This window comes from Castor canadensis, chromosome 3 (assembly GCF_047511655.1).
Source record: "Castor canadensis chromosome 3, mCasCan1.hap1v2, whole genome shotgun sequence".
Taxonomy (NCBI): domain Eukaryota; kingdom Metazoa; phylum Chordata; class Mammalia; order Rodentia; family Castoridae; genus Castor; species Castor canadensis.
The window spans coordinates 182,373,236-182,385,673 of NC_133388.1; the positions used below are offsets into that span (position 1 = coordinate 182,373,236).

The window sequence follows — 12,438 nt, forward strand, 5'->3', positions numbered from 1 at the left end:
CCATCTTGGAATCTCCTACCATTCTGTCTCCATTTATTAGTTGGCATTTGTCTGTTAAGAAGAGCTTTTTCTCTTGGACTAGAAATAAATTATCATCCCTATCCTTCCCCACACCCCAAAGGACAAAATAAATGCTCATTATATCTCTTAATTTCCAAATTTTAGAATTAAGAATTAGTAGGAGTTATCTCCAATGATGAAAAATGAGATTTTTTTTCCCTTGCTCCTTTTTTTATATTCCTATGGACTCATGGATTTTAATAACTGTATTGTCTAGCTGTTCCCACTGACAGGACCAAAAGCAAAGTTGCCCAGTAGCAAAGAAGGCTCCTCGCACCCAGATCCTGGCTTTTAAATCCCAACCCTGCCAAAGAAGTCAAGGATCTTTGGAGAAGGGGCTGACTTGAGTAAATCTGAGATGAATCTGAGATAACTCATCAGGACAAATAGGACAATTTGAGCATCCAAAAGAAGAATGACTCTGCTTTGTGTGTAAAGCTTTTTCAGAGTTTTGAATTATTTTCTTAATTAGGCTACCCAGAAATAGAATTCCTAGGTTCAAAGTATGACTATATAACACACACACACGTATATATGTATTTATGTGTGTTTATATAATATATATTGTTTTTTCTAAGTGCTTTTAGGAACATAGATTCCTAAAACTAGCATTTGTGAATGCTTCATGTAATACTTCATGTAATATTGCATTTTAATGGGCAATAATTATTGATGAAAAAGGCATGCCCATTCTGAATGCAATCACTTCTCAACTTCCCTCAGACTCTCCTCTCTGGGCATGCTAAAGTTGGAAGAACCTCAGTAACAAAGGCAGTACAACAAATCCACCATCTTTTCCGGGACCTTTCCTTATCATTTCTCCCATCCACAGATGTCATGAGGTTAATGGATAATCTCTCAAACTGTCCATTTTTTACTAACCCTGATTTCAAATAACATTTGGAGGATATTATTAGCTTAAGATCTCTCCTTGGTGATGGATGCAAGCTGATGCTGGAGTAGGTGTGGAATGCTGTGTGTGGGGAGATAAGCCATGAGAAGCAGTTGATCAGAATGCTTCAATAACACCTCCTCTGCTGCCTTCTGATTGCTCAACAAATCTCTGCAGCCACTCAGGCAAGGCAGTGAGGCGGGAGCAAGTCTCCTCAAGATAACAGCAGATGACTCCTGTGCCTGCAGCAGAATTAACCAAATATTCTCAGCCTTCTTTGCGTTTTTTCTTTAAGAATCTGGATCTGTGGGACTTCTCTGGGTATTTTCTGTGTAGGCAGAAATGTTTTCCCTTAACCATGTGTTTCTATTGATGTCATAGTGTTGGAGGCGACAGCTCTCATTTTTAATGGTTTTCTACTTACCAGGCACTACACAAAGCACTGTGTATGAGTTTTTTCATTTATGTTCCAAAACAACCTTAATACTGAAGTGTACATTGTGTTAATATCCCCAGGACAGTGAGATTTAAAGAGGGCAGGAAACTGAAGTTCACATAGCTAACAGAGCTTGGTTTCAATGCAGATCAGTTTGTACCATGCCCTATACTCACTCGACTATCCTTAGATATCCTTAAGCTATCCAAAGCCAGCCCATCGATTTGGGTCAAATGCATATACCAATGGCAGAGCAATGGTAAGGATTATGGGTTTTCTCCTGAACATTTCAGAAAAGGCACAGTTATTGATTATTAAATAAATAGCTGCTTCTTACCTTCCTCGACAAGGAGCCACTTGGACACATAAAGTAGCAGAGGAATGAGGTTTGACCTTGAGGGCCTGGGTATGAATCCTGATTTTGTAACAACACATCACTGAGCCTTGGTTTCCTTGGCTGACAACTGGAATTACAAATGTGAACTATTTTGCTGGGTTGCCGAAGAGTTTAAGTGGAATCATGGATTCGCAAAGCACAAAGTGCAAGCCGCGAAGCGTTATGACTGAGCTTACTATTGTAGAGAACAAAGAGGCAGCTGCAGTCCTGTGACTCTGCCCCTCTGTGTTCTCTGCTGATTTCTGTCCACTCTTCTAAGTACTCCAGAGCCTAGCAAGTGATCAGCTCTTCTCAGACTGACCCTTCATCAGATTAGAGCGACTCAATGAAGTTCCTGGTGTACAAAATACCACTCAGCAGAGCTGAGGTCACCTCTGCAAGACCTTTGGAAACTAGTTCTGTTTGCATATGGAAATCCCACTGCCTTGAGTTTAGGGTTGGTTTCTGCCAGCTGTCAAATCTTGCAAAGCTCCTTGGACTTTAACTCTGACTTTCATAAATCCTAGAAGTTAAAGCCAGGTTGTTCTAGAGAGCACCTGGCTGTTTGACAAATGAAGAAGCTGAGATCCAAGAAGGCAGGTACCTTTAGAGGTAGTTGTGAGGACAATCATGGAATCACTAGAGTCAGGAAGAGACTTGTAAGGCCTCTACTCCAATTGCCTGGCAACTAGAGGAATGAATTGGTAGGCAGCTTGTTGTAATTGAAAAACCCCAAATTTTTCGTGGCATATAGATCTGAATTCTGATTGGTTGGCTTATTGTATTGACCTTGGGAAAGTTTCTTGACTTTCCTGGCTTCATTTCTCCATATAAAAATGAGGACTACCTTATTTGTTGCTGAGATAGATAGATGATTAATGATAGATACATACATACATACCTACATACATAGGGATAGAAGAAATAGCCTAGGTACAAAGTGAGCAATTAACAGAGCATTGCAATTAGTTATTATTATTCTGTTGATAGTTGCAATTAACCTAAGTTTGATGGTTACAATTAACTTCAGTTTTATATTCCTTCTTTCTCACAGTTTTCAAATACTTACTAAGTGCTTACACAGGCAGGTAGGGCCATGATTTCTCAATAAGAACAAGAGAGTACATACATCCAAGTATTTAAAGAACATTTCCAGATAAGAGGACATACAATGCTGTTTTGAGTTGGCCCAGGCGTCTAATTCAAAGAATGAATGAGACCACCAAGATTTGAATGCATGACTTCCCCTGTAACAAAATCCACCACACTCTACTCATTCAGACAACCATGCTACTCTCCTCCTGCCCCTCACTCATCCTGAGCATTCTACTTCTTCCTCACTTATCCCATGACTACATTTTCATGATAACCAATCCTACTGGTTGAGGAAGGCGAAGCATAAGTTAACATGGGACCTCTGGCTCGGCTGAATCTCAGACCTTTTAACTGGGGTAAGAAATCAACTAGGCCTCCAAGTCCAGTAATGTCTAATCCACATGCGCTCTAGAGGGAGAAGTTTTAACAATTGTTGTGTGTGCTGGGTACCCTATGATGCTCCAGACTCCTGTCACCTTGTATCCCAATGCACAAAACTCAAGGAGGCAAGAAGAGAGAGGATTGCCTCCACCAAGAATGGGCTCTCCAGGAGACCAGGGATTCTATTTTCTTAATCATTAAGTCCCCAGTGCTCAGAACAGTGTCTGGCTTGCAGAGTGAGTCCAAGGTAATGAATGAATGAGTTAGGCAAGAGAATGGTTTGACTCTTGCAGTTCTGTCTTATCCTTTGAAAAATGCAGTGCTTACATCGCTGCCTGCTAATAACTTTGACCAAAAGCTCTGAAAAAGCTGATGGCATACAACGTCCAAATCAGACAGGTTGCTTCTCATGGGGCAGGAGAAAAGAAGAAACAAAGAATGATTCTGAAGTAATTAGTGTCGATAACAAAAGGAATGAAGGATGACAGAAAAGCCATAGGCAAATATGGAACTCTACCTGCCAATTTCCTCTTGAAAATTGACAGAAGGAAAGATGGCAGCAGACACAAAATGGCCTGCCAACTCAAGTCATTCCTCCTCTTTCTAATTACTGTTCAGTTTTTGTGATTAATGTTACTTCTTCATATATTAAATGATTACAGTGGAGTACTAGATGTGACGGAGCATATGTGAGTCTGTGTGTTCACGTGGGAACCTCTGCTTGACACAATTCAACAGTAACACCATTCTGGGGCCTTTATTATTCATCATAAAATTATTTCTCCCAGGACTAAAAAGACAACAGCATTTCTCAAAATAAATCAACACCTTGTCAAAATACTTCCTAGCATTCTCTAACATGACAACACTTCTTCTAGGAAGTTGCTTTTCCTCAGCAGGTCGTCTGTCACTAGAAATTGAAGTTTTGTCTTTACAAAAACAGGGTAAGGTTGAAGCTGAGTTCCACCTGGTTACAGCAGAAGAAGCTGAGAAAAATCCTGTCGGGAAGGCCCGGAAGGAGCCCGAGCCCTTGGCTAAGCCCAAGTGAGTGAGCTATGGTGGGAACATGGGAAATGGATGACAGGGTGTCTGCAGCCCCCATGGGGTTCAGAGGAGCCGTCATTTTCTGGAGCCTCCCTGAGGGAAGCCGGGGGTCCAGGAATTGGTGCTGTCCAGCCCATGTAGTTTCATTCTTACAATTTAACTGTAATATCTAAACACATGAGCGTACTTGACCCTGGAGAAGATGTTGTCTGTAATGTTCCACACAAGCATTTCTAGAATCATCTCAATACATTTTTTCTATTCATTTTTATGTGAATATGAATTTCACGAGTTTTTTCTAGTTATTCTCTAATTGTACAGAGAAAACTTGTCTTAAAGATTTTTGTCCCTAACTTAAAATTGTTGCTTTGTTGTCATAGTTTCCCTAACTGGAATTTTTAATGTCCAAAATATTCTACACACTTGTCCATAGCCAACCAGATCATCACCCCATAATCAGATATTCAACTATGTCTACATTTTCCCATTATCACAATATGATGAAAATAGTTTCTTTTTATAAATTACTACTTTAGAGTAAAGCCCCAGAAGTAGAATTACTAGAAATAAATGGTTACCTTATTCAATTTGATATTTCGTTTCACATCAATTAAAAAGTAAAGCCAGGCATGGTGGCTCATGCCTGTAATCTAGCCATGTAGGAGGCTGAGATCAGGAGGATCTCAAAAAGTTCATGAGACCCCAATTCAACAGAAAAAATCTGGGTGTGGTGGCACACACCTATCACCCCAGCTATGGTGGGAAGCATAAATAGGACAATCATGATCCAGGCTAAGCCTGGGCAAAAAGAGAGACCCCACCTCAAAAGTAACCAGCACAAAAGAGACTGGCGGAGTGGCTCAAGCATAGAGCACCAGCCTATCAAACGTGAGGCCCTGGTTCAAACTCCGGTACTGCAAAAAATGAATAGCTATAAATATGAATCTTGTATACAAAATACTTTTTGGAATTGCATTTGTCCCATCCCTCCCCAGGCCCCAGGTATCTCAAGATGAGTGGCATCTCTCTACCTGCCTTTCACCTCTTATGGTGTTAGGGACATAATAGATGCTGTTCATTAATGTTTCCTTAATGCCCATTTGAAAAACACTTTGGAGAACACAGAAGAGATGTAAAATATAAGTTGTGCCCTCCTGGAGCTTTCAATTTATCTAAGGAGAAATAGGAGACTCACAAGAGCTATGAGACGATAGAAGACGAACATGTTAAGCTCAGAAAGGGGGTGACTCAAGCAATGGTGGACAGGAATTCAGAGTGAGGAGGCTCATTTTGGACTGAGGTGCTTGAGACAGACTTCAGGTAAGAGGTGGGGTTTGAGCCAGTCATGGTAGGATGGATGGAGGGTGGTGGGGCCTCAGCTGGGCTCTGATTGGCCTCTAGCTCTACTCCAGACCAACCTTTAAAGTCACATAAGAATAACTATTGTCCATATATTAGATTGCTTCTGCTTCAGGCAGCATGGTCCTCCCTCACCACCCCTCAATCCTCAGGCTTCTCCTGTGGGTCCCCAGAAAGTAGGAGGCAGACCTCCCTCGTGAGGGCCTGAGATCCTGAGTGTTGACTGATTCCCTCTCTCTTGCCCTCAGCCGCCCAAACACCTCCTTCTCCTGGTTTGTGAGTCCCTTCAAGTGCCTGTACCACCTCATCTGGAAGAATTACAAGAAGTACATCATCATTGCTTTCATTCTGATCGTCCTCATCATTTTCCTGGTCCTCTTCATCTATACCTTGCCGGGAGCCATCAGCCGAAGGATCGTGGTGGGCTCGTAGGGACCATGCCAGACCCAGACCTTCCCTGTTCACGAATCTTCTTCTCTTCCTCATCTGCAGACATTAAGGGCATGCACTGAGCAAGGCACTGTGATGAGTGCTCAGCGGATAACTCCTGGGGCCCAGAACTGTCCCTGTGTCCCAGAGGAGATAGAAAGGAAACATTCCCTCTCCACCATCCCTGCCACCATCTTTCAAACTCTGAAAGCCTATGTCATGGTTTTGCCCTTGGGCACATGAAATAGTGTCTCTTTCACCTCAGGGTAATCAGCAGTGACCTCGAATTGACTGAAGTGAATGTTTTTTGTGTGTAATTGGTTGTATTCAGAGAGATTTAACTCTGAGTGTGAGGTTTTATTAGAAACACTTTATATTCCCTCTTTTTTTCTCCTTTCTGTCTTAGTCCCCTTCTTATGGTGACATCAACAGATTTAAAAATTTTGTATTCATTCTTGCATAAAAGTATATCAACCATATTCACCTTCTTAACTTCCTTCTTCTACTCTCCCTGTTCTGTTAGTGACCTTTCCTTAGTGAGACCTATTTTTCATGTATGAAAATGGAAAAATTTCAGGAATGGGCAGATGGAGGATAAAGGAGAATGATGGAGGGGTGAATTTAACTGTGATGTATTATAAGAACTTTGATAAATGTCACAATGTACCTCTAATATAGCAATACTTTTAAAAAGGCAAAAATAAATAAATGTCCAAGAAAACTACAAAAAAAGCAAATAAAACAGAGTTAATTCCAAAAAGAAGTACTTTATATCAAATAAATATTTACAGCAAGTACACTGAAAATATTTAACCTGGTCTGTATAGAAGTGAACCTCGTTTAATCCTTACAGTTTACAGAACACTCAGCTATTGAGGCCATGAAACTGGCTGGGAGCAAACCTGTATGGATCATCTAAAATACCTCATTGTTGCAGTTCCCATGTAAAGATGGAATGTTGCCACTTTTTAAAAGAATATCAGCACTAGTAGTGTTCAGTGGTAATACAATTATGGGGGAAATCCACTTTGACTTATACTCTTTCACAAGTCCCAAGTAGGAATTTTATAACTTGTTATGATGTATGTGGGGGTCGGGGGAAGCCCCTGCTACAAGTAGGGATGCTCCTTTGCCAGATGTACTGGCCCCAAGTATTGCATTCCCACAGACCACACTGTGAGCGGAAGTGCTACCTGACCAGCACACGTGCCAGGCTCTGAGTCTCAAGTACAGATTGGTTTCAAAACTAGTTCTAGAAACAATAGCTTGTGCATTGTTAAATGTGGTTAGCGTTTCTTCAAAAAGATTTTCTGATTTTCTTAAGTCTTTCTGTGCCACCCCTACCAAGGGCAGGGAGTTGAAGGGAAAGACTGGTTTTCTCAGCCATCATGAGGACATGAAAGGATTGGAATGTCTGACCTCAGTTCTTCTGTTGAATTTTTAGCCTTGCACACAAATAAACATGGCAACTTTTTTTCTTTCTATCAGCAAGTGCCATTTTGGGTGGTACTGGGGGAAAAATGGGATGGGGTTCCCCTCTTGACACTAGAATTACTGGTTTTATTGTTGATAACCTTGCATAGATATAACTCTTCTAAAAACAAGTATGTTTATTCCTACATAGAAACTCATTCTAGAATGTTCCAGATCTATCAAAAAGAGATCCAAGTATACTCTATGTGATTTAAGACATAAGCATTATTCACTGAATTCTGGCCCCACATCCTCCCTCCCTCCTACCTGCAATGCTCTATTTTTCTGAAATGCTGAGAAATAGACCATTTACTGCGCTGGCAATGTTTTCTAGAGCGATTGGTCACATTGGCTGGGGTCATTCAATGACACACAGCCACCCGTGATGCCTTGAGATACGCACATTGAGTTCACGTGTGTGTATACATGTCAGGAAACTGTACTACAGCATGCTGCAAAAAGAAAATATACATACATGTGTAGCAAAAGGCTGAAGGAGAATGCCAGAGTGTTATAGTGACTATCTTTAAGTAGTGTCATCTTTTCTTTCATTTCTTGTTTTTTTTGTTTCTCTTAAAACTTTTGAAATAGACGTATATTATTTTAATGTAAAAAGTTTAATAAATGTAAATTTACATACCTTCATTTTAAAGTTTCTTTGTTTCTGGTTTTTGGTGGGACTTGAGTTTGAACTCAGAACCTTGCACTTGCAAAGCAGGAGCTCTACCACTTGAGCAACACCCCCAAGTCGTTTTTGTCAGTTATTTTGTTAGTGCCTCATGTTTTTTGCCTGGAGCTGTGATTCTCTTACCTATGCCTTCCACATAGGTGGGCGGGTAGGCACATACAACCATGCTCAGCTTACAGTTTAAGATGGGGTCTTGCTAATGTTTTGCTCAGGCTGGCCTCAAACCACAATCTTCCTGATCTCTGCCTCCCAAATAGCTGGGATTACAGGTGTGCACTCCAAATATTGTTTTATATATGTTCAGTTATAGCTCAAAAGAAAGGCATCAGAGAAGGACTGTGTTTCATGGAGAGGTTTAAGAAAAACAACTTACATCTCCAGTGTCGTTGAAAAAAAAAAGCACAGTGTTATTTTAGGATAAATTTGGAAAGCTCATATGCTTGCTGGTGGATTCTGGAATGCAAACTCTTAACAAAATAATGAATTCCATTCAAACCCATAATCAAAGTAAGCTAAAAACTGGAAATCCTACTGAGTTAAACAGAACTCATCCAAATACTGAAAAGCTTTGGAACTAAGAAGCCTCTGGAATGCGTTTGGATCAGATGGCATCATGAGAAATGCATGAGAAGTGGTGAGCAGGCGATTTTGCCATCAGTCCCTCTGGTGTGCTATGCATATGGCCTGTCCTACTCACAGTCAAATAACGTTCTGTGCCTCATTGTGCAGGCCTGGCCCCAAAGATATTGCAGTAAAAAGAAAAAAATTCAAGCAGTCGTCATGAATCCCTGCTCGGGTTCTGAAGTGAGATTAATTTAAATTTGTTCATTTAACAGCATAGTGTTTCTTACAGCTTAAACTGTTTTTGGAATGTTTTATCTTTTTTTTTTTAAACATTCTGATTCTTTCCCCCCCCGAAACGAAGCAAAACCAAATTAGCATCAGCAACAACAAACACCCTGCATGACAGGCCATCCGACTATGTGTCATAGAACTGAACCACGCGCTGCCTTCTCGCTCTCTTCCTAATAAGAAGGGCAAATGCCAGTGACAAGATCCACCTCACTACAGGGCCACAGATAACACTTGACTCTTGTCCTCATGCCAGTGGCTGTGATCAGCAGTGGGGACACAAAAGTGCACGACATCCCTGCTCAAACTCAAGGTGCTTGGAGTGTGATAGAAGACATGAGCTGTCACAATCATGCACACAGCTACAGACTGAGGACCTGAACAGGACAAAGGACTAGGAGCAGACAGGGGGTCTCACGGAGGGCCTCCACCCATTCTGCCACCAGGAAGGCACCCTGAGGAAGTGACAGCAAAAGAGAGATGAAGGATGAGGAAGAGAGAGGAGGAGGAGTACAAAAAAGACAGTATAAGCAAAGGCCCTGAGGTGGGAAGGAGCAAGGTGCGTTGGGGAGTCTGGAAGAGAGTGGGGATCACAGTGAGGGTCCTGAGATGGAGTCAGAAAGTCACATCAGGGCCATATCCCTAGGACTTGGGTCTGCATTTGAAGAGCAATGGACAGTTATTGAAAGGTTTTTGTCTATAGAGAACAGTTAGATTTGCAGTCCATTTGGAGAACAGATTGGAGCTACTGTGGTCCTCCTCACAGGAGAGGTGGTTGTTTTCACTCAGCAAAGGCCGCAGAGGAGGGAAATGAAGGGATCAGAGACACATCTTTAAGATTCCAGGGTGTCCTACTTGGGAACTTGGGATCCAGTGTTGATTGCTTCATGCAGGCTGTGTGACCTAGGGCAGCTATCTGCACTTCTCTGATCCACAGCATCCTGTCTGTCCTATGAGAAGGCTCGTCTATGTGGTGGTTCAAAGTCCACAGCATGTTCTGGCAGAAAGCGAGCATGCTGCTGGATGTGTAGCACACAGAGTTAGAAGGAATGCACTTGGAGCTGGACCATGGAGGGTCTTGAATAGCACACTAGGAAGGCTGGACCCCTGGGAGAGTTTAAGCAGACAAATGCCAAGAACAGATCACATACAGGAGACATTGCTCTGTCTACAGTGTATGATGAATTGGGGACAAGATCAGTGGCAGGTGACATTTTAGAAAGCAGTGGCCATAACTGGGGAGAGACCTAAGTACCTATGCTGGGTTATTTACAACAGCCAAGTCATGGAATCAGCAGAGGTAAATATACCATGGAGTATTACTCAGCCATAAAGAGAAATGAAATGATGTCATTGCAGGAAAATGGATGGAACAGGAGATCATCCGGTTAAGTGAAATAAGCCAGACTCAGACAAATAACCCTGGAGGATGGCCCAAACACTAGAGCGCCAGCTTAGCAAGCACGAAGCCCTGAGGTCAAACTCCAGCACTGCCAAAACAAAATTGCTAGGTGCTGGTGGCTCATGCCTGTAGTACTAGCTACTTGGGAGGCTAAGATTGAAGGATCACAATTCCAAGCCAGTCCAGGCAAAAAAGTTTAAGAGACCCCATCTCAATGGGAAACAACTGGGCATGGTGGTGCATGCCTGTCATCCCAGCTAGGGCAGAAAGCACATATAACAGCATCGTGGTCCAGGCCAGCCTGAGCAAAAAGTGAGACCTTATTTGAAAAATAAATAAAAGAAAATGGCTGGAGATGTGGCTCGAGTGTTATAGCCACCTGCCTGGCAAATGGGAAGCCCTGAGTTCAAACCCTAGTACCACCAAGAGAAAAAAAAAAAGACAAATACTGAATGTTTTCTTTTATATGTGAAGCTGGATCTAAAGAAAAAAATTGGCTATGTGTCGGGAAGGGGGAAGACTGAGGATGAAGGGGGTAAGGGGGAGAATATGGTCAAGTACATTGTATGCACATATGAAAAGGACATAATGGAACCTGATTAAAAATTGTAAGAAAGATACAAAAGTGGGGGGGGAGGGGATAAGGTAATGGGGGGTGTTTGATCAAAGCACATTATATGCATGTATGGAAATATCACAATGAAACCCCCCACACTCTACAGTTAATATGCACTAATAAAAATGTGGAACAAAGAAGAACCTGTGTTGTGGCCACGGCCATGAGGATGGGGGACGTGGCTGAGCTTCTGTCCCGGGCACTGCCAGAGAGGGAAGGAGTGTAACCCCGGCCACCTCAGAGTCTCAGTTTCCTCCTCTGATTGGCAGGACCTGTCACCCCCTGGGTCGGAGTTTGTGAAGATGGAGGAAAGTACTGCTAAGCTTCTAGCAGGTGCCTGGCATGGGTGGAACAAAGAGGACGCAGAGTCTGATTGGACAAAGGATCACATATTCACCCCCATTCACCCCCATTCACCTTTCTGCCTCCCCACTGGTCCTTTCCTCTTTCTAAATAGTCCTCCTTCTACTTTCATGTCTTTTCATTTTTCCGAATTTGAGAGGAAACATGGCATGTCTGTCTGTCTGAGTTCATGTTCACCTAACATGATGATCTCCAGTTCCATCCCTTTTCCAACGAATGACAGAATTTTATTTTTTATGATGGAATAATACTCCATTGAACATACGTACAATAGTTTCTTTTCTCATTCATGCATCGATGGGCGTCTAGGCTGATTCCAGAGCTTGGCTATTTTGGATAGGGCTGCTATAAACATGGGTGTGCAGATGTTGCTGTTGGATGCTGAGTTTGATTCCCTCAGATACATGCCAGGAGTGGTAGAGCACAATCGTGCGGTAGGTCTATATTTAGTTTTGTGAGGAACCTGCATATTGATTTCCATAGTGACTGCACTGATTTGCATTCCCACCAACAGTGTATAAGGGTTGCTCCCCCCACAGCACTCCTCAGCAGTTTTTTGTTGTTTTCTTGATTACAAACTAACAAACTTTTCAGCCGATAATTCTTCCAAGAGTTCCTTGTCTCTTGCTGCCATGACATACCACGGCAAACTCAGCTGATTAAAGCAACACAGATTTATCATCTGACGGTTCTGTAGGCAGGAAGTCCAGCTTGGATCTCAAGGAACCAAAACCAAAGCATCCACAGGTCTGCCTTCCAGTCCTGAGGCTCTGGGGTGAATCGGCTTCTGGGCGTTTCTGGCATCTAGAGGCTTCCCACATCCTTTGGTTCAAGGCCCCATCTGTCAAAACCAGCAACACTGCATCCCTCTGTGCCTTTCTCCCCGAGTCCCATCTCACCCTGCTCAAGGCCAGAAAAGTTCTTGATTTTAAGTCCCAATGTGGTGACCTTGGACCCAAGCAGATATTTCAG

At 42.4% G+C, this 12,438-nt stretch overlaps 1 protein-coding gene across 1 annotated transcript in view; it reads left to right on the forward strand.

The window, feature by feature from the left end:
• The window catches only part of Fer1l6 (fer-1 like family member 6), a 128,898-nt gene extending 120,828 nt beyond the window's left edge, over positions 1–8,070 (forward strand). Inside the window, exons 40-41 of the mRNA XM_020185903.2 lie at positions 4,184–4,284; positions 5,892–8,070. Coding sequence (XP_020041492.2) covers positions 4,184–4,284; positions 5,892–6,075 — 285 coding nt within the window. The 3' untranslated portion in view covers positions 6,076–8,070. The remainder of the gene's footprint in view (positions 1–4,183; positions 4,285–5,891) is intronic.
• The last annotated feature ends 4,368 nt before the right edge of the window (positions 8,071–12,438 follow it).